The 22887-nt window shown below is 41.5% G+C and overlaps 1 protein-coding gene across 10 annotated transcripts in view; it reads right to left on the bottom strand.

Annotated features, from left to right (window-relative positions):
* Positions 1 to 4275: 4275 nt before the first annotated feature.
* The window catches only part of si:dkey-92i15.4 (pro-interleukin-16), a 34975-nt gene continuing 16363 nt past the window's right edge, over positions 4276 to 22887 (bottom strand). For 8 of the 10 annotated variants that reach the window (XM_060921490.1, XM_060921487.1, XM_060921492.1 and 5 more), the window contains 5 exons: positions 17373 to 17577; positions 12128 to 12226; positions 11703 to 11937; positions 6632 to 6748; positions 4277 to 5453 (listed from right to left, as the gene is read on the bottom strand). In XM_060921490.1, the coding sequence (XP_060777473.1) occupies positions 5302 to 5453; positions 6632 to 6748; positions 11703 to 11937; positions 12128 to 12226; positions 17373 to 17577 (808 nt within the window). In that variant the 3' untranslated portion in view covers positions 4277 to 5301. Of the gene's footprint in view, positions 5454 to 6631; positions 6749 to 11702; positions 11938 to 12127; positions 12227 to 17372; positions 17578 to 19992; positions 20082 to 22620; positions 22767 to 22887 lie in introns of those variants that run through there. The other 2 variants (XM_060921497.1, XM_060921495.1) reach the window with 2 other exon arrangements.

Here is a 22887-nt window from a genome sequence, read left to right as displayed (position 1 = left end):
CCAAATAATTAGGTACGACAGTAGCCAGCCAGCCCCAGGAACTGTCTCACCCCCTTTTTGGTCTTGGGCCTCTGGCAGGCCGCAATCGCTGCTGTCTTATTAATTTGGGGACGCACCTGCCCGTTACCCAAGTGGAAACCCAGATACCATACTTCCACCCACCCAATCGCACACTTCTTTGGGTTGGCTGTGAGACCCGCTCGCCTTAGCGACCTAAGGACAGCTGTTAGGTGTTCCACGTGCTGCGGCCAATCATTACTATAAATAATGTCATCCAGGTAGGCGGCCGCGCAGGTGGCATGGGGGCGGAGGACCCTATCCATAAGCCGCTGGAACATAGCGGGCGCCCCAAACAGCCCAAAAGGAAGTGTGATGAACTGGTGTAAGCCAAACGGTGTGGAAAAGGCCGTTTTCTCTCGGGATAGTGGAGTCAAGGGGATCTGCCAATATTCCTTTGTCAAATCCAGTGTTGAATAAAAATGAGCCGTGCCTAGTTGATCAAGCAACTCGTCAATACGAGACATTGGGTACGCGTCAAACTTAGACACCACGTTGACTTTTCTATAGTCCATGCAGAACCGGACCGACCCATCAGCCTTGGGAACCAAGACCACCGGGCTGCTCCAGTTGCTGTGGGACTCCTCGACGATGCCCATTTCAAGCATGGCCTTGAGTTCTTCCCGAACCACCTTTTTTTTGTGTTCGGGCAGTCTGTAAGGGTGGCTGCACACCACTACCCCTGGGGGTGTCTCAATGTGGTGTTCTATGAGGTGGGCGCGGCCGGGCAGCGGTGAGAACACATCAGAAAATTTTGTTTGCAACTGGGAGACCTCCATGAGCTGGGTCGGGGAGAGGTGGTCTCCACAGGGGACCGGAGCGATGGGCAATGTCAATTTCCCTTTTTGATCCTCCAGCCCCAGCTCCGCCTTCTCCGGAACCACCGACACCAACGCCATGGGGACCTCCTCATTCCAAAGTTTTAGTAGGTTGAGGTGGTATATCTGTAACGCCCCACCCCTGTCCGTTCGCCTCACCTCATAGTCGATGTCCCCGACTCGCCGTGTGACCTCAAAGGGTCCTTGCCACCTGGTGATTGATTTAGAGCTTGACTTGGGCAACAACACGAGTACTTTATCTCCCAGTGTGAATTCCGTAAGGCGCGTGCCCCTGTTGTACAGATGGACTTGACGTTCTTGGGCCTGCCGCAAATTCTCCAGGGTTAGGTGCGTGAGTGTGTGGAGTTTGGCATGCAGGTCAATAACGTATTGAATTTCATTTTTACTGGTTGAAGGTCCCTCCTCCCAATTTTTCTGTAGCACATCCAGAATGCCATGTGGCTTACATCCGTATAGTAATTCGAACAGGGAGAACCCCATGGAGGCTTGTGGGACCTCTCGCACTGCAAATAACAGGGGCTTGAGCCATTTATCCCAGTTGCGTGCATCCTCGCTTATGATTTTTCTAATTATGTTTTTGAGGGTGCGATTAAACCGTTCGACTAAGCCATCCGTTTGTGGGTGATAAACACTGGTGCGGATAGGCTTAATTCCCAGTAACCCATACAGTTCGCGCAGTGTACGTGACATAAACGTAGTGCCTTGATCAGTCAGAATCTCTTCGGGGATTCCAACCCAGGAGATGACGCGGAAGAGTACTTCTGCAATACTACGTGCTGAGATATTGCGAAGAGGCACTGCTTCCGTTTATCGCGTTGCATAGTCTACCAGAACTAAAATAGAGCGATATCCTCATGTTGACTGATCTAATGGCCCGACGAGATCCATCCCAATTCTTTCGAACGGGGTGTCAATTAATGGCAGAGGGCGCAAAGGTGCTTTTGGGATGGTTGCGGGATTTACTAACTGGCATTCGCTGCATGCCGTACACTACCTACGGACATCACTGTGAATCCCTGGCCAATAGAACTGGGCCATTATTTGGGCTAGTGTTTTGTCCTGCCCCAAGTGTCCGGCCATGGGATTAAAGTGAGCCGCCTGGAATAGAAATTCCCGGCGGCTCTTTGGAATTAAAAGCTGGGTTATTCGTTCCTTAGTCTGAGTGTCCTGCGTCACTTGGTATAATCTATCCTTAATAATGAAAAAAGGGGAAGGACAGGGTGGCATTTGGCTGGAGCGTTTGACCATCGATTACTCTCACTTGGTCAAACGCATGCCACAGAGTCTCGTCTCACGACTGCTCTAACGGGAAATCCGTGAGGGAATCCCTGAGAGAGGGAGGAGGAGCCTGCTGCTCCTCACTCTGATGAGGTGATGACGTAGACGGCTCTGTGACAGCTGCTCCCACCAATGCCACTCCGGGACCTCCCCCCGCTGAACTATGGCAGGCCCCACTCTTCACTAAGTGCATCATTAATTCCCGAAATCCCGGCTAATCAGTCCCCAAAATTATCGAGTGGGTAAGGCGAGGATTAACCACCACCTGTACTCTAAATTTCTCCCCTCGAAACAGAATGTGGACCGACACTAAAGGGTAGTTGTGAACATCCCCATGCACACACAACACCTTCACCAACTGTGCTCTTCCCAATGCCTCATCTTGCACCAGGCTTTGGTAGATTGAGGTCTGATTACAGCCGGAGTCCACCAAAGCCTGATACATATCCCCTTGGATACTCACCGGTATGTGATACGCTCCGGCCCGATCGAGGGCGGTCTCCGGCACGTCGGGGATCCGGACCACTGCGCCCACCTCCATCGCCGAGCACTGATGCTGGAGGTGCCCTGGTTCCCCGCAGCGCCAGCATACCGGCCCAGGCTCTCTCTCTGCACCGGTGTTCCAGAGATCACTCACCTGGGGGGGAGACACAGACACGGAAGTAGGAAACGGTAGGACACCGCGGGTGTGGTGGGCCGGCTGGGGTGGAGCCGGCCCCCGCCTCTGCGGTGGGGGAATGGGGTGAGGACGAGGAACAGAAGGGGGGAGAGAGGAGAGGAGAGAAACGCTGTCCTGCCATCGGAATGGCCGCCATATGGTCCTCCGCCAGCTCGATGGCCTGATCCAGCGATGCCGGGCAATGGCACTGGACCCACTCCACAGTTCCTTCCGGAAGTCGGATGACGAATTGCTCCAGCGCCACCAGATCGATGATTCCCTCGGCATCACGGTTGTCGGCCCTCAGCCACTTCTGGCAGGCGTCCCAGAGTTGCTGGCCAAACGCGAACGGCCGGCCGACCTCCTCCAGGTGCAGTGCGTGGAAGCACTGCTGCTGCTGCTCTGGGGTGTGACCCACGTGCTGGAGGACGGCCCTGCAGAGGTCCGCGTAGACCAGCAGGTTGTCAGCAGGGTGCTGTAGCGCGGCCAGCTGCGTCTCGCCTGTTGTTCCACCGGCCAATCCCACACCTCGGCTGCCTGCTCGAAAAGAGCGAGGAAGGCTTCGGGGTTGTCCTGTGGACCCATCTTCATTAGGGTGAGGTGGGGAGGGTCCGCAGTGGTGATGATCGGGGCCCCCGCTGACGCGAGCAGGTGCTGGAACGCCTGGCGAGCTTCCTGTTGTGCCAGCACCAGGGCTTCAAAGCATTTCCGGAGGGCGATCAGCACCTGGTGCTGGCTCTGTTGGGCCGTGTCGAGGGCATGGACCAGGTCCTTGAAGGGGGAGGACTCCATGTGGCCATTCCCTTCTGCACTCGCCCGGGTTTCAGCACCACTGTGGTATTGGACCAGGTGGGTGGAGCACAGAAGCACGGCAGGCCAGAACTGAGTTTTCAACAAAACGATTTATTTTTAGCTTTTCAGCCTTTTTCTAATTCCCAGCCACACACACACACACACACACACACACACACACACACACACACACAAGTGTTCTGGTTGGGGAGAGCTCCCTTTCTCTGCTCTCCTCTCCTTTTAAAGGGTGCAGTCACTGGGGAGGACACACAAACACAGGTTAATTCCCATCAGGTGCAATGATTCCACCACTTACCTTCCCTGACCCCGCCCTCTATTCACAGACCGACACTTGGCCACACCCCCGCTGCCACAATATAACAAAATTGTATTTGCAAGAATCCCATTTAAATGTTTTTCAATTCCACGTTATAACAGAACAAAATATGGCAACTTTCATTTGGGGGCAAGGCACTGTTGTTACAAATGAGGAAGGCAAGTATGGACCTACCAGCAGCTATAAAGAGATTTAGGGATGAACTAGAGTCAGAAGCTAATGGATACTTTACAACGCACTGTTGATAATCAGGGAGATATACTGTATAATAACCGGTATTTGCAATTAATAGCAGTAAAGTGCTTCAAAGAATATTGCAGTGCAATATAGTTATTTATTAATTGTCTTCATGAGGTCAAAGCATCATGTCACAAAACAGATATGATAGTCATTTGATAAAGGAAAATGTCATTTTAACCTTTCATAAGAAAGTTAAATATAAACATTTTATAAGCATACCATAAGACACAAGACCGAGGCCACTCTGTAAACTAGGACTTATCTATTATTGTATTTATTTATTTGTATAAATTACAGTTAGTAGCATGTAATTCATGGACTCAGAAAAAATGCATTAGCATATATTTGATAAAACAATGAATCTCTCCAGAAAAACTATTTTCAACTGTTTTTGATTGTTGCATCGACCTCTGAATATGTGCCATTGTAATTTTATATATAAATATGATTACATTTTTTATTATTCCAAAATTATTCAATTCTCTTTGGAATAGTGCATTCAATCCAACACACAGGACTGAAAAGAAAAAAAAAGGCCAGAAACCAATTGGTCATTGTTTCACAAGATTATTACAAACCTCTTACAGAGCTAATATACTTTCTTATCTTAGGGTTGTAGAGATAGTGACTTCAAAAATGCTAAAGCTATATTAATACTTACACAGAAAGTTTACCATATTTACACTTCTACTGTGCAGGTGCTTAACTTGATTTTCTGAGTTGACCATTCGAAACTGCCTGCAGTTCAGCATCTTTTTGTGTGTATTGACATTAGACATCAAACATGATTATCATGAAAACAGACATCAGACTATGTGGGTTATACTAGAGCTCATCACCACATAGCTTGCAAGAAAAAAAATTCCCTTACTGTACATTTAAGCTCTGAATCCTTTAAAACTGAGACATGCCAATGTTTTTGGTAACCATGCTCACCCACTGTCTGAGTAGCACTTAAGTCTGAAGGTAATTCTGAGGTCTGAAGTCACACTAGTATGTGCAGTTCTGATATTAACTTATAACTGTGCACATTTAAGTCAACTCTGAGTACAGCCCTTAATTCAGTATTTGAAGTGGCAACAAAGGAGATGCTGTCAGTATCACTGGTACGGACGTTGCAGTAAGACCTCCACAGGGCCAGGGGGTAATCTCTTGATCAGGTGCCAGACCTCGAGCCGTCTCAAACCTTCCAAACTTTGACCTTCAACTTCCAACAGTTCATCTCCTGGGAAAACTTTCCCAACTGGTCCACCTGAATAACAGTAAGATATGGTTTATTAATAAATAGATTACTAATAAATAGATGTATAACTACATATCCTAACATCTTCACCCTAACGATTTCAAGCGAATTTAAATATCTAAAAGTCAATGCCATGTTATACCTTATGAATGACTCAGAAGTGTTTAAAAGATAAGGGATTTCTTTTTTTTTTTAATGATAATGTAAACAGTCTTGCTTTTTTGGTGTGTCTGGCTAAGTTTTGGCTGAGCTGAAGTCCCTGCTCCAATAGTAGCAGTTCGCCACCGGTGTAAATTATGGTGCGTTCAAATGGTCAGAAAATGCAATCACTTTAATTCACCACCATTAGACATGGAAAGTGACGTGCATAATTGAAAACCTTTATACATGTTCATATTATCTTAATATGTGTCTTACTGTTCATAGGCCTTGAGATTTTTTGGTTTCTGACTCATTTATGACTGTTACCTTAATCTGATTATACTATGAATTTGCTAATTGCTTTAAGTTATGCCACTGACTGGATAAAAACTGGACAGCACATCATCTCTGAAAGGTGACACCACCAGAGGTCTTACTTTGCCTCCCGTCTCTACTACACAAACTAGAGAAGGAGAAAGTCTCTACTGCACAGACTTTGGTTGCAGATTAGACAACATGGTGGAGGTATTTTGGCTTCATTTCTGTAGAATGGGAGTGAATGAGAGCATGTCATCTATTTTTTTATCCAGTTGATGACTTATACTATCAGTGTGCAATATAATGTGCAATATAATGTGCAATACCGCTTCTGTTGGCCTTCCCCCCTCCTCCTCTTCCCCATATCTTATTCTTTTTTATATTTGTATATGCAAATACCTAATTTAATTTATCTAGAAGTTTTTCTCTATTTCTATTCTCTGTTTATCCTGTAATGATGCTACTGGAATTTTAATTTCCCTGAGGGAACCCGCCCAAAGGGATCAATAAAGATCTAATCTAATCTAATCTAATCTAATCTAATCTAATCTAATCTAATCTAATCTAATCTAATCTAATCTAATCTAATCTAATGAGGTCTTGGTGGCACACTACATAAAATCAACTTGAAATGTGTTTAGATGGTTGATTGGCATTTTTATTGAACTGGATTTAAGTAGAAAAACATTCTGATTGAGACTTGTCATAAAAGTGAAAAAAGTTATTACCCTGAAAGAGCCTCTGTACAGTGAGGGGTTTGTCTCCTAAGCTGGAGCCCACTCCTCCCTCCAGACTGAAACCCAGGTCAGAGCTGGACTTATTCAAAGTCACACGCACTCTGCTGCCTGTGGAAGAAACATATGTTTGTCTTACTATCTTTGTGAGGAGGACCTTCCAATAAGGAACATTTAGACTATTTTATATATATATATATATATATATATATATATATATATATATATATATATATATATATATATATATATAAAAGCCAAATATCCCCACAAGGTCAAAACAAAAGAATATTATACAACCCCAAAGGAAAAAAAAAAAAAGTTGGGACGGTATCTTGAAATTAAAATTGAAAACAAGGACTTGTAAATAATCTTTGACCTGTATTGCACTCAAAACAATACAACAGGGTGGCACGGTGGTGTACTGGTTAGCGCTGTCGCCTCACAGCAAGAAGGTCCTGGGTTTGAGCCCAGCGGCCGACGGGGGCCTTTCTGTGTGGAGTTTGCATGTTCTCCCATGTCTGCATGGGTTTCTTCCGGGTGCGCCGGTTTTCCCCACAGTCCAAAGACATGCAGGTTAGGCTAATTGGTGGCACTAAATTGACTGTAGGTGTGAATATGAGTGTGAATGGTTGTTTGTCTCTATTAAGTGTCGGCCCTGTGATGACCAGGGGACTTGTCCAGGGTGTACAGGTCTTAAGGTGTGCAACAGTATGAAGTCATTGTTGTCATATTTTTCATTTCAAAATTCACCACACATTCTCTATTGGGGACAGAGGGGTCAAGCACCCTCTTCTTCCACAGCCATGCCTTTGTAATGTGTGCAGAATGTGGTTTTGCATTGTCTTGTTGAAAAAGACAACAATGCAAAACCACATTCTTGTCTGGAAAAGATGTTGTTTTGAAGGCAGCATATGTTGCTCCAAAATCTACAAAATTTACTTTTCTGCATTAATGCTGCCATCACAGAAGTGTAAGTTACCTTTACCAAGGGCACTGACACAACCCCATACCATGATAGACCATGGCTTTTGGACTTGTTGCTCAGTCTGGATGGACCTTTTCATCTTTGGCCCAGAGTACACAGTTGTCCATTTCAATAAAAAAGACCTGGAATACTAATTTGTCTGACCACAATACACATTTCCACTGTGTGATGGTCCAGCCCAGATGCCTCAGAGCCCAAAGAAGTCAATGGCGCTTCTGGACACCGTTAACATAAGGCTTCCTTTTTGCACAGTAAAATTTTAACTGGCATTTATGGTTTGCCAAAGTAATCCCAAGCTCATATGGTTATATCAGCTATAGATGAATGATGGTTCTTGATGCAGTGCCATCTGAGAGATTGGAGATCACCGGTGTTCAGCTTAGGCTTGCGCCCTTGCCCTTTACACACTGAAATTCCTCTATATTCCTTCAAACATTTAATGATATTATGTACTATAGAGGATGAAATATCCAAGTCCTTTCATTTCTTTCTTTAAAAGATACAAACATTGATACAAACATTGATTTTTATTTTAGGAACACTGTTTTTAAACATGTCAAAAAGAACGTGTCATGTTTCTCAAGAATTTGTTGACGAACTGGAGATCCTCAGTCCATCTTTACTCCTCAAGGTATTTCCTGGATACTGATTTTGTACCAAATAATCACTACATGAATAACCTGTTGACATCACCTGTTTCAAATCTTCAGGGTTGACTTCAAATTTTCAGGGTAGGTGGGCAATGGTCTGTAGATTACCTGATTAAATTTTGGGGTTAATTGGGTCAAGGTAAAGGTCAAGGTCACCGGAAAGGTCAACATTTTGGTCAAAATAACATTTTCCATTAGAACTCAAAAACGGTTACCAATAGACAGATGTTTACGATTATGAGCATATAGGAACTCCCATATGGCCTTTCATTTGGCACCATAATCTTTGACCTTAAGTGACCCTGAAAGGTCAAACTCAAGGTCACAGATTTTCAGAGGGCTGTAACTTGAAAACAGTTGATGGTAGACAGATATTTACCTTTATCAACTTATAGGAAGTGCCATATGGGCTTTCATTTGGCACCATGATCTTTGACCTTGAGTGATCTTGAAAGGTCAAACTGAAGGTTATGGGTTTTCAAAGGGCTATAACTTTAAAATGGTTCATAATAGCCAGATGTTTACCATTATCAACATAAGAGGTCCCATATAGGCTTTCAGCTGCCGCCATGATTTTTGACCTTGAATGACTTTGAAATGTCAAACTCAAGGTCATGGATTTTCATAGGACTATAATCTGACAGCTGATGATTGAGAAATATTATCATTATCAACATACGTATAAAATAAGTGCTGCCGGGTGAAATTTGTTTTGCCTGGCAACACTTGTTTTGGAATGTATTGCAGGCCTGAAACACAAGAATGGATGTATATTAACCAGGGCTTTGAACCAGAATTTTTTTCCTATTGGTTCGTTCCGAACAGAAACGGAATTTTAACGTTTCCGGTTTGGGGTTCCACTATTAAATAGACGTTCCCGAACCGGTTAGAACAAAAAAATTTCGTTCCCGGAACGGTTAATTACGTTCCCTGTCAGCTGTTTAACAAATGGCTATAAAATTATGTCTCTGTCTCATCCAGCTTAAGCCAAATATAGGCTAATTCTATTACAACCTTCATTAAATAAGACAAGAAATAATTCAAAACAATTATTATTTCAAATGTTGGCGATTTGGATTCTCAGTATGTCTTCCCATCTACACAAACAGAAAAAGTGCCAAAAATGAAAGATAATTCGTTTAGTGTGTTACCAAAGGCTAGTCAGGCCCTATAGAGGGCTACCGCATGACGTCACCGCGCCGCAAGATTTCGGTAGTCGCCATATTGGAAGACCAAGTACACATCTATGCAAGTACATACATACATAAAACAAACTACACCTGAAATGTAGCCAGGGCCGGTTCTGCCCTAATCTGGACCCGGGTGCAACATCGCGCACCCCCCCCAAAAAAAAAAAAAAACCAGTCTAAATCAGGACAACCATCACATAACTATAACTATAAACATTTTATATCAACTATTTTAACTAAATGGGCTATAATAAATAAGCCTGCAGGCAGCCACGGCGGGCTGCCTCAGAAAAGTAACCATTCAATGACACAACTGAAAGCCTGCAGCCACGGCGGGTTGCCTCAGAAAAGTAACCATTTGTCCTACCTTAAAACTCGTTTTGCATTTTCTGCCTCCTTTTTTGTATTTTCGACCCTCCGTTTATTTTCTTTCCTTTTCTGAAAACCCGATTTGTGTCCAGACATTTTGTTCTGCTACCAACAAACTAACTCGTCAGGTCTCGTCTCTCGAGCCCGCGATGATTCCCGTGGGAAGGGCAACAACTGATACATTTTTACAAACAGCCAATAGGGAGGTTGCAACGTTCAGGCTCTTCTTTGCTCAGACACTCAGTAATTCACTTATTATCACATGGAGACGTGATAGTAGTCCACCTTCCCGCTCTCTCCATTCAGTCAGCGACCGTCACACAGGAAGTGAACCCCAGCGGGTCATAGAAACTTGCGCAGGAGAAGAATGGCTTTTTTATTTGTAGGCTACGGAAACTTTGAGGAACGAAATAAAAACCGGTATTAACCGGTTACCATTATTTTTAATAAGCGTTTCTGTTCCGGAACATAAAAAATAATAAAGTTTCTGGTTTGGTTTCTGTTCCATGTGAAATAGAAAAAGTTCCCGGTTTTCGTTTTCATTCCTTGAACCGGTTCAAAGCCCTGATATTAACAAATGAAATGAATTTGATCAGAAAAAAAGACATGAAATATCTTGGGTTCATAATGTCTGCAATGAAATATAAGTCAAAGTAAATTTAGAAATGCCTGCTTTCTTATTTTTTATTTGCATTTTCTATACTTTCTGATTTGGGTGTGTAAATACAAAAATATAGTAATTAGTGCATGATTTCAAAATAATACGATCAGAACACAGCTTTATAGTTTAGTTGATAACATTTTTGATGGCAGTGAATCATAGTATATTATTTGGCAGTTAACTGACTGTGCCCATTAACTGCATAATAGCCGTCATTACAGATATGATAACATCGGCTGTGATTTGGGAGGACACTGTGAACATTTTGATTACATCCATCCATCCATTTTGGCATATCACTACAGTGACGTGGCTGTTCTGACGGCTTCAGCCATCAAAGTGTCTAGGGAACATTACAGTAGTGGTTTCCTGTTGCCTTCTACTGGATTATCATAGAGGTTTTCTCCTCTCAACCATTCACATTCACACCTATGGACAATTTAGAGCCACCAATTAGCCACCAATTGTCTTTACTGTGGGGGAACCAGAGCACCTGGAGGAAACACACAGACATGGGGAGAAACATGTAAACTCCACACAGAAAGGCCCCTGTCGGCCGCTGGGATCGAACCCAAAACCTTCTTGCTGTGAGGCAACAGTGCTAAGCATTTACACCACTGTGCCGCCTTTTGATTATATATCAAATGTTAATGTTACTAGTCAACATAATTGACTTACTAAAATACAGATTTAAAAAATAGGAAAATAAGGATACTGACAGAATACTAATAAGCAAAGGAAACTCAATAATCCATATTAATTGGAACGAAAAATAAATACAGTAGGTACACAGATAAAGTATCACAGAGAGACATTTTAGCTGAAATTTTCTGGCATGAAAGGAGTTCTATTTTATGTAATCATCAATACATATTACATTACCTGATGCACTTGAAATGAACGATTCCACTTTCAGTAATGCAATAAATGCAGAATAAAAGAACTAGCCTATCAATGACATGGCTTTCTTTTTGTACATGTAAAAGAGTACAAACCTATTTTAGATAGAAGTCTAATGAAAACAAATAAACCATAAATAACAATAAGTTTGAAGTATAACACTGAGCTCTAATTATAACTAATATTATGTGATATGAACTGTTTTCATCTTTTCATATTGAATTATCAGAAGTGTCCTGGTCATAAAGTGCAGGAGAAGTTTCCTATTATTATAAATACTGTATATACCATATGTACTGCAACACACCTGGATTCCCAGCTGCTTTCTGTGGATTGTCTTTAATGCTGGCGCATGTTTCAGTGACATCACCTCGTCTGATGACCACCACTGCCATGGCCCGCCCCCTTGCTTTCCTCATAGTGTGGAGCGCCTCCTTGTGGGTGGAGTTATGTAGAGCTGTGCCATTAATGGACAACACTTGGTCCCCTACATAGATGGAGCCCTCCTGGGCTGCTATACCATTGCGTAGCACCTTGTGAACCTGAGAGAGGAAATATTTTATTTGCCAAGTAGCTATGAGACCTCTGGTAAGGGTATCAAAAATAGCTCAAATTCAATACCTCAATTATTTTCAGGATCAAATGCCCTTTTTTCAAAGTACAAAAGTCATCTTGTTATTTTATGACTTATGTCCAGGTTAAGATGTTTGTTCACAAGTAATAAACACTCACAGTCACAGGTTTATTCTGATCCACTCCTCCAGCCACAGTGAAGCCAATTCCACTTCCTGCCTCCTTATGTAGGACAACCACATGGACATCCTCACAGTTCTGCAATAAATAAAGAATAAATGGATGCGCATAGATGCACTTAAAAATGCCCATATTCTATATAGATATACTATTCCATATCGCAATTTTATATTAAATATTACATTTCTTAAAGCATATAATTCCTGAGTATACAGAACATGCATCCTATAGAACTTCATGATAATTACAGCAAATACAGAAGGGTGACAAAGTACAGAAAAATCCAGCGTCTTTGTTATGCTTTGACTGATTACTTTTATCTGATAATGAAACATTTCTTTCCTGATGGGAGTGGGTTCTTCCAGGATATCTATGTACCTATACACAGGGCATGAGAGCTCATTGAATGGTTTAACTCAGGGGTTCTCAACCTTTTGCAACCTGGGCCCCACCAAAGCTGGTTCATTGCAGTTGGGGGCCCCTCTTCTCGCCCCGCCCCCACCCCCACCCCCGCAACACACTCACCCGCAGTGACGCCACCCGACCTACAACACCTTATATTGACAGATAGATAGATAGATAGATAGATAGATAGATAGATAGATAGATAGATAGATAGATAGATAGATAGATAGCTAGCCCTGGGCTAGATTATTATTATTATTATTATTATCATTATTTTTATTATTATTAGTAGTAGTAGTAGTAGTAGCAGTAGCAGCAGTAGTAGCATTATCCATTCCATAGAAATACATAGGCCTATTATCATTATTAGGCTATTGTTATAATTGGCAGTAGCACCACATTTCTAATCTGCTTTCGGGCATTATTATTATTATTATTATTATTATTATTATTATTATTATTATTATTATTATTGCCTATTATCATTACTAAGCTGTTGGCAGTAGTACAAGACTTATGTTCTTTCAGGCATTATTATTATTATTAGGCCTATTATTATTATTATTATTATTATTGCTGTTGTTGGTTGTTGATATTATTATTATTATTATTATTATTATTATTATTATTATTATGCTATTATTATTAATAGGCATCATTATTATTATTATTATTATTATTATTATTATTAGTGTTTTTATTAGGTATTTTATTAGGCTTATCATTAGCTGGCTATTGATATCATTGGGAATTGGGACCAGGCGTGAATTTAGGTTTTACTTTTTACTGTGCCTTTGTGATCTGCATTTGCGTTAATGCGAGACCTGAGCCTGCTTTGCCTTACAAAGATCCTCGATTCTTGGCGAAATGTTTGACAAGCACAGTCTCAAGTCATCCTCAATTTGCGCACGATTGCGATATTTCGTTTTGAGCGCAGTCATTTTTGAAAATCCTGCCTCACACAAGTAGGTCGATGCGAATGGGATGAGCAGTTTCAAGGCTACGTCACACAGTTGCGGGTACTCCTGCATCAATGCTGCCCAGAATGTCGAAAGAGGGCATGAGGTGAAGACTGCCTTAAGTCTACTGTCACTCTTCAGCTCAATAAGCTGTTCCTGCATGTCAACTGGAAGTTCGTCAGCAGTACACACAAATGGATCTCGAACCCACGCAAAAGAGCGATAATCCTCTGTGAAGTATGCCGCAAACTGTTTTCTCATTACCGACAGGTGCTCTGACGCTGCTTGAAAGACAGATGAGAAATCGTGGGAAGTGCCTGCATTACTGATAAAGTCTGCAAGGCTTGGGAACATATCACAGTTCCCCCGACTGATGCGGCCACACACACAAGATTTTATGATAGATTGTTGATAGATTTTATAATAGTATTGATTTGTATGTAATAGTCCAATGTCCTGCATTTTGACATGGGTAAATGTGTTGCATCTGCTTAGCTACTATAGCCTGTTAGCCCCAGATTTTTTTTTTCCTCCATACATGAAGCCTACTCGCGACCCCCCTGGAGTACCTCCGCGCCCCACCAGGGGGGCGCGCCCCCCCGGTTGAGAACCACTGGTTTAACTAATATGGCAATAAAGTAAATGATATGATATGACTTTGACAATGACCAGATTTCAACCTTATTGAACAATTGTGAGATTTCAAAACAATGTATCAGTGAGTTTATATGTCTGTGAAGATTCTCAATCATCCAGGTCATAGTAAACTGTGGGTGGTAGAAATGGGCCAGTCCAGTTGCCCATTTCTACCACCCACAGTGAGTTTATACCCCACCATCATCAAAATGCCAAATGACAGAATATCTTTTGGAAAAAAGGCATTCCTTTTTTTCCATTAGAGTTCCTGGAACTTGTAGAATCTATACCAAGGTACATTCAAGATATTCTGGCAATCCAACAATTTACTATTTTATGTTTTAATTTTATGCTGTTATTAGTGATGCAGTGCTATGCATTGCAAACTATTGATTTAATTTGCCACTCAGCTACATGTTGTGGCAGGTGGGGGTGGGTTTTAGCAGGAATCTGCAGCAGGATTACCCTGGTGAAAAACCTCACAGGATCTTTAAGGATCCATGAGGATTGTCAAAGACCTGCCAAAGATCCTTAAAGACAAGGACTTTTAGAGGATAATTAAAGGATCTTAGAAATATCTTCAAAGATCTTCATATGCAAAATCATTTGTGAAGATCCTCAAGTATTTGACAAAGATCTTTTAAGGATCCTACAAAGATCCTCATAATGATCCCCACAAAGATCTTTGCAAGGATCCTTTAAGATCCTCAAGGATTCAACAAGGCTCTTTCAAAGATATTAGAAGGATCCTTCTAAGGATCTTGTGAAGATCCTTGAGGATTTGATCAGGGTCTTTGTCAAAATCTTCATAAGATCTTTGCAAAGTTCCTCCAAGATCCTCAAAAACAAGGATCCTTCAAAGATCTTAAGGCCCGGTCCCACTGGCCGATGGACACAAAACGTATGCAAAAAGGACACAGCGGACGAGCAAAATTTCGGGGGTGGCTCTATCCGTTTTCATCCGCTCCAGAAATGGACAAAATTGGTGAAAATTTGCGAAAACAGAACGGAAAAGAACGGACGTGGGTAGTATATAGCGGGGATGTTAAACGCATGTTCATAGGAAGCCTAGCGGATGAAAGCGGATGGAAGTGGATGACAGCTCCAAAGGGGTTACCGGTGATAACTGAGAAGCGGACGCATAGCAGAAAGAGCGGATGCATAGCGGATGAAGGGGATGCATCACGTACGCCTAACGGAAACAAAGGGGATGTTGCGCGGATGTATATCGGATGCAGACCGTTCACTGCGCATGCGGGGGGTATGAATTGCGTCTGCTCCGCGGATATAAAGGGATGCAGCACGCACGCCGTCAGCATAAAGCGGAAAGACGTGCTGGCGGCTACATCGATACATCTCTACTACTAGATGATTTTCTCCCCCTTTTTATACAAAATATCGATTGTCCGCTAGGTGTCCTTCTACATACTCTAGACATACTCCAGACATCCTAAATATATGAGATACATCCCAGATATAAACGCTTTGTCCGTTTTGAATACTTTATATACGAGATGCATACGCTTACATCCTTTCTATTTCTGTGCTACTAACGATGAATAGACGTTTCATGTACCTTATCTTTCCTCCCTCTTTCCGTTTTCAGCTGCAGCGGATGTGAGTTGCGAGGATGCCCAGAGGATGCAGAGAGGATACAGCAGACGTTTAACCGATGATAACGGACATAGAACGTTTGTTGCTCGTATATGTCGCGGATTTACATCGTACACGGCGGAAAGTTCATCCGTTCTAAAAGTTTTGTGCAGCTCAAAACTTTTTGCGCGGATGAAATCACAGTGGACGGATGCTCGATGGATAGAGCGTATGAAGCACGTATGCAATGAGTACACAACGGATGCATAGCGTTTTCCAACGGATGGCAAAGATTTTTTTACGTTTTACATCCTCTTTGCATCCGTAAGTGCAGTGGGACCGGGCCTTTAAAAGGATCATTTTCAGGATCTTTCCTTATAAAGATCTTAACTGGGGCGGCACGGTGGTGTAGTGGTTAGCGCTGTCGCCTCACAGCAAGAAGGTCCTGGGTTCGAGCCCCGGGGCCGGTGGGGGCCTTTCTGTGTGGAGTTTGCATGTTCTCCCCGTGTCCGCGTGGGTTTCCTCCGGGTGCTCCGGTTTCCCCCACAGTCCAAAGACATGCAGGTTAGGTTAACTGGTGACTCTAAATTGACCGTAGGTGTGAATGTGAGTGTGAATGGTTGTCTGTGTCTATGTGTCAGCCCTGTGATGACCTGGCGACTTGTCCAGGGTGTACCCCGCCTTTCGCCCGTAGTCAGCTGGGATAGGCTCCAGCTTGCCTGCGACCCTGTAGAAGGATAAAGCGGCTAGAGATAATGAGATGAGATGAGATGAGATCTTAACTGGAATCCTCAAGGATTTAATCAGAATCTTGTAAGGATCCTTGTCAAGGTCTTCAGGAGATCTTTGTGAGGATCCTTTAAGATCATCGAGGAACTAAAGAGTATCTTTCAAATTTTTTAAATGATCCTAATTCAATGGAATTGGCAAGGATGGAAATAGATTGACGCTTACATAATTATGATTCATAACAATTGGATAAGGATATACCAAGGAATCCTGAATAGCCAACATCTTAAAAGGATCTTTGAAAGAATCTTTCATGATTTTCAAGGTTTCAAAGATCTTGAAAGGATCTCTTGGTCAATCAATTGATTTCTTCTACTGGAAATGTCAGTGTATATGTTATGATAGCATCAATAAAGAATTGTTTTGTTTGGAATTGGTTTTTGTTTTTTAAGATTCTTGTTGATCTTGTCAAGAATAATAAAGATCCTTGAAGATCTTGTCAAGAATTTCAAAAATACTTGAAGATCTTGGCAAGAACTTTAAAGATCTTGACAAGTATTCTAAATATCCTTGAAGAGCTTGAATTTTTTTTTTTTGAAAATCCTTGTAGATCCTTAAAGATCTTGGCAAGAAAATTGAAGATCCTTGAAGATTTTGGCAAGAAGTTAAAAGATCTTTGGAGATCCTCAAAGATCTTTTGAGGATCTTTGTTGAGATCCTCAACAGCATCCTCAAAGACCCTCACAAAGAACTTTATGGATCCTTGAAGATCCTTGAAAGATTTTCACCAGGGTTAGGACGGTGATGGGCCATTCCGCCATACTCCTGCTGCAGACTCATGCTAAACCCTGTGTCTACTTGCCACATATGTTTTTTTTGGACCGCTAAAGAATTCCTAGTACCTCTAATGCATCATCATCCAAACCCCTGACATCATTCAATAAGCAGTCCAGCTCATCCATGCCCAACAATGTCACAGAGGAAAAGGCAGACACCTCTGAGCTCATGGACACTGTACGCTTTGACATCCAGTTCTCGTCTTCCTGTGACCCAGTGCTATCTGAGGGTGGAAGGTCCAACCCACCCAGACTGCATAGATCTACAAGGCTGTTAAGAGAACAAATAGGAAAAAAAGTAGGACAAATTAATTCACCATGAGGAATGGAAGCAAGAAGCTGATGATATGTGACTTTCAAAAATATATAATATAATATAATATAATATAATATAATATAATATAATATAATATAATATAATATAATATAATAACAGGACAAACAGAATAGAACTTACAACATAATTTTGGACAGTGTGTATGTTATTAAAGGTGACATATTATATCCCTTTTCCACAAGTTGACACAGACCTGATGTCTTAATGAGATGGCATGCTTTGTTCAAACCACAAAGATAAAACACCACAGTTCCCTCCTCACGCTGTCTAAACAGCCCTGTTCAGCACAGTTAATTTGAGTGCCTGTTCCTTTAAATAATAATGAGCCACTGCTCACCCCACCCCGTCTTGTACCAGCTAATCATGTAGAACTTTCATCATGAATATTCATTTGCAAAGGCAGTTCAAAAGCCATGAGTGGAGATACTCAGATGAGGGGGTGGGATAATGCTAATGAGCTCCTTGTGACATAAAAAGGGGAGCCAAATCTGAACAGCTTGTTGAAGCGCATGTTTTCTGAAATAGGCAGCCCAAAAGAATCTGACTGGGTGTCTTATTTCAGAGTTTGTGGTTTGGTAGGTACTCCCAATCTACAAATGTACAGTGGATATAAAAAGTGTACACACCCCGTGAAAATGATAGGTTTTTCTGATGTAAAAAAAATGAGGCCACAAAAAATAATTTCAAAACCTTTCCCACCTTTAATGTGGCATATAACCTGTACAATTCAACTGAAAAATAAACAAATCTGTTGAGGGGAAAGCATAAAAAATAAAAAACGTACAATAAGCTGGTGACATAAGTGTGCACACCCTTAAACTAATGCTTTGTTGAAGCAACTTTTGATTTAATTACAGCATTCAGTCTTTTTGGGTTCACACCTGCCATCAATTAAAATGACTCTGATTAACCCCAAATAAAGTTCAGACATTGACTCAGTTGCATCTTCCAGCAAAAGCCAGGGTTCACAGAGAGCTTACAAAGCATCAAAGGGATTTCATTGTTGAAAGGTATCAGTCAGGAGAAGGGTGCAAAAACATTTCCACAGCATTAGATATACCATGGAGCACAGTGAAGACAGTCATCAAGAAGTGGAGAAAATATGGGACAACAGTGACATTAACCAGAACTGGACGTCCCTCAAAAACTGATGAAAAGACAAGATGAAAACTGGTCAGGGAGGCTGCCAAGAGGCCGACAGCAGCACTGAAGGAGCTGCAGGAATTTCTGGCAAGTACTGGTTCTATACTACATCTCCCATATTCTCCATATGTCTGGACTATGGGGTAGAGTCACAAGACGGAAGCTTTTTGTTACAAAGAAGAACATCCAGACCTGGCTAAATTTTGCAAAAAAAAATACATCAACTCTCCCAAAAGCATGTGGGAAAATGTGTTATGGTCTGATGAAACCAAGGTTGAACTTTTTGGCCACAATTCCAAAAGGTATGTTTGGCGCAAAAACAACACTGCGCATCACCAAAAGAACACCATACCCACGGTGAAGCATGGTGGTGGCAGCATCATGTTTTGGGGTTCTTTTTCTTCACTTGGAACAAGAGTCAAGGTGGAGGGAATTATGAACAGTTCTAAATACAGTTCTAAATACCAGTCAATTTTGGCCCAAAACCTTCAGGTGTCTGCTAGAAAGCTGAAGATGAAAAGGAATTTCACCTTTCAGCATGACGATGACCCCTAAAAAGTTTTGGAACGGCCCAGCCAGAGCCCAGACCTAAATCCAGTTGAAAATCTGTGGGGTGACCTGAAGAGGGCTGTGCACAAGAGCTGCCCTCGTAATCTGACATACTTGGAGTGCTTTTGCAAGGAAGAGTGGGCAAATATTGCCAAGTCTAGATGTGGCAGGCTGATAGACTCCGACCCAAAAAGACTGAATGCTGTAATTAAATCAAAAGGTGCATTTATGCAACCAGCTTATTGTACGGGTTTTTTTTTTTTTTTATGTTTTCCCCCCTCACTGATTTGTTTGTTTTTCAATTGAATTCAGAGGTGGACAGTAACAAAGTACATTTACTTGAGTACTGTACTTAAGTACACTTTTTGAGTATCTGTACTTGAGTATTAATTTTTTTGGCAACTTATGACTTTAACTTCACTACATTTGAAAGACAAATATCATACTTTTCACTCCACTACATTTCTATCAAGGTCCTCTTTACTCGTTACTATGAAGTGGTTTTGAAAGTGGATGTTTTTTTCTTTTCTCTTCTAAAACGGGATTGTTTTTTTCACAGGTGACACTGAGACAGCCTATCAGTAATTACTAGGGTCAGGTCACGTCCATGGACTGGATAAAATCAAGTTCAGTGATTTCTCTGCAGCATTACTTAACATGATCAGTTGATAGCAGAATGGAAGGAGGTGGTTCTTCTGGGGGATGCACACACCCATGGCTATAGTTAGAACCCATGTTTCAGTTTTCTGAAAGGAATAAAGAGTTGTTTCATTTTAAATGTTTGCTTTGTTTGCCTAAAACAGAGCACATCACAGCCTACAAAAACTCGACGTCCAACCTGCGGAAGCATATTGAGGGATGTAAACGTTTTATTCCAAGAGAAAGTCAAGTCAAGTTTATTTTTATAGCACTTTTAACAATAGACATTGTCGCAAAGCAGCTTTACAGAATTTGAATGACTTTAAACATGAGCTAATTTTATCCCTAATCTATCCCCAGTGAGCAAGCCTGTGGTGACGGTGGCAAGGAAAAACTCCCTCAGACAACATGAGGAAGAAACCTCAAGAGGAACCAGACTCAAAAGGGAACCGATCCTCATTTGGGTGATAACATATTGTGTGATTATAACATTTTTAACAGTTTTAACATGAAGTCTGTTTTGTTGATATTATAACTCTTTATTGACGGAAACTTGAGTGCAAAACTGTTCATGACAACTGCAGTCCTAAAGTTAGCAAGTCAACTGTAGTCCTCAGCCACAAAAGCATTACTGTAAGTGTCCAGAGCATCTTCCAAGTGTGACTTTCAACTGTCCATATGGGGCCGTCCTCCACAGGAGCAATGTGATGAGACTCCAGCCAGACGTAGGGCATCTGGATGGATCAGGCAGGTCCGAGGAGCAGAAGAGGTCAGCATCTCAATCTCAGGATTGATAGAAAACTTGCAGTGAAGTTGTCTGTGCTTTTAGAGCTAGCGATAATGTTGCAATAGCTATGCAGTCTGGTTAGTCAAATGACTTTCTATGGATTTGCCTGCCAAGTTGCCACAGCCTTGTCCATGGCTAACGTTAACACATAGCTAGTTAACTTGGACACTGCTAGTTAGCAGTAAAAATGGAGTTACGCTAACATGAATAGCATTAACTTATCTGAAGTGCTTTTGGAAATGTTTTAGCATAATATTGCCAAATAAACAGAATGTATAAGTCTTTCTGTTCTAGTAACGTTAGCTACCCAATAAGATTTCAAGTTTGAAAAGATTTTGCTAGCATGTCAGGTGGAGCTTCACTGACTAGCTAGCTTAACATTAAACCACCATGATTCCACAGGCAGATTCATATGTGCATGAATACACGCACTTGCGCGCATGAGACCTGTGAGATGGACAGTATTGTAGTAGTCAGTCACAACAAATTGCTGGAATTTTTTGTTTTGATGTCAGATGATGGTCTTGCCTTTTTTTTTTTGTCTTGCTTAAAGTAGTGTTGCTGTTGGGCAGTTATTAAACTCGAAGTGTGGACCTGGGTTTTAAGCAGGTTGGATTGTCATTTTTATTTTCTGAGCAAGCTGCATTTACAGCTATTACACTGTCTTCCTGATTAACATATACATTAACATACATGTGTGCACACACTGCCAGAGCTGTGTCAGAACATGACCATGCTGCTTTGTCGGGGTGGGGAGGAGTGTTACAATAAAAAAAAAAAAAAACACCACCACAATGGCTCTTTTTCACTTCAGTTGTGCTTCATTTTGTAACGTTCTACCAGGTGTTTATTCTACAGGTTCTACAAGTTAGTCAGTAAATCCAGTTGTTTGGTTCAGAGGCATTAGGTTTTGTAAGTGTTGTGGCAATAATACAACAATGTGTTGACAGAAAATGTACTTTTAATACTTAAGTATTTTTAAAAGCAAATACTTCAGTACTTAAGTAAAAATTTGACTGTATAACTTTCACTTGTATTGGAGTAACATTTAACCAGTGGGATCTGTACTCTGACTTAAGTAATGAAGTTGGGTACTTTGTCCACCTCTGATTGAATCGTACAGGTTATAGGTCACATTAAAGGTTGGAGAAGTTTTGAAATTATTTATCGTAGTCTCATTTTTTTACATCAGAAAAACCTAGAATTTTAACAGGGTGTGTACACTTTTTTATATCTACTGTATGTGCACAAGCACTGAAAAAGTCAGTTTTTCATATTTCCCCTTTAATATATGGTAAGTTTAATATTTCTGTTTAGTTTAAGCTAATGACTACATTTATCCTGTATAGGAAGGCAAGGTGCATTGGCTGTCATGATACTTGACATTTAATGGTGGCAAATGTCTTAGATAAACCACAATTATATTAATTTGGCAAACACATTTCCATTACATTTTACCACAGGTCTATTTACTGACATTTTACATCTTAATTAGATTTTTATTTCACTGATAAGTTTCTGTATTTATCAAGCATTTTCATAACACAAAGTCCATGTACACTCACCGGCCACTTTACTAGGAACACCCATACACCTGCTGTTTTATGCAGTTATCTAATCAGCCAATCATACAGATACAAATCACTTCACTTCACTCCAAGCATCCGAATGGGAAAAATTGGGATCTCTGTGACTTTCACTGTGGCATGGGTGTTGGTGCCAGATGGACTGGTTTGAGTATTTCAGAAACTACTGATCTCCTGGGGTTTTCACACACAACAGTCTCTAGAGTTTACACAGAATGGTGCAAAAAACAAAAAAACACTGAGTGAGAGAGTTATGTGGGTGGAAACAAGCACCTTGTTGATAAGAGAGGTCAGAAGAAAATGGCCAGATTGGTTTGAGCTGCCAGGAAGGATATAGCAGCTCATATAATCACTCTTTACAACTGTGCTGAGCAGAAAAGTATCTCAGCATGCAACAGCAGACGACCACACTGGGTTCCACTCCTACAGCCAAGAACAGGAATCTTAGAATCAAGAACAAGTTCCTATTAAAGTGGCCAGTGAGTACATGACAAATTCTGTAACGTTAAGATGCTAGCAAAAATACTATCTGTGTTATTG

Source organism: Neoarius graeffei, chromosome 5 (assembly GCF_027579695.1).
Source record: "Neoarius graeffei isolate fNeoGra1 chromosome 5, fNeoGra1.pri, whole genome shotgun sequence".
Taxonomy (NCBI): domain Eukaryota; kingdom Metazoa; phylum Chordata; class Actinopteri; order Siluriformes; family Ariidae; genus Neoarius; species Neoarius graeffei.
This window is presented reverse-complemented; position numbering and strand designations above follow the sequence as displayed.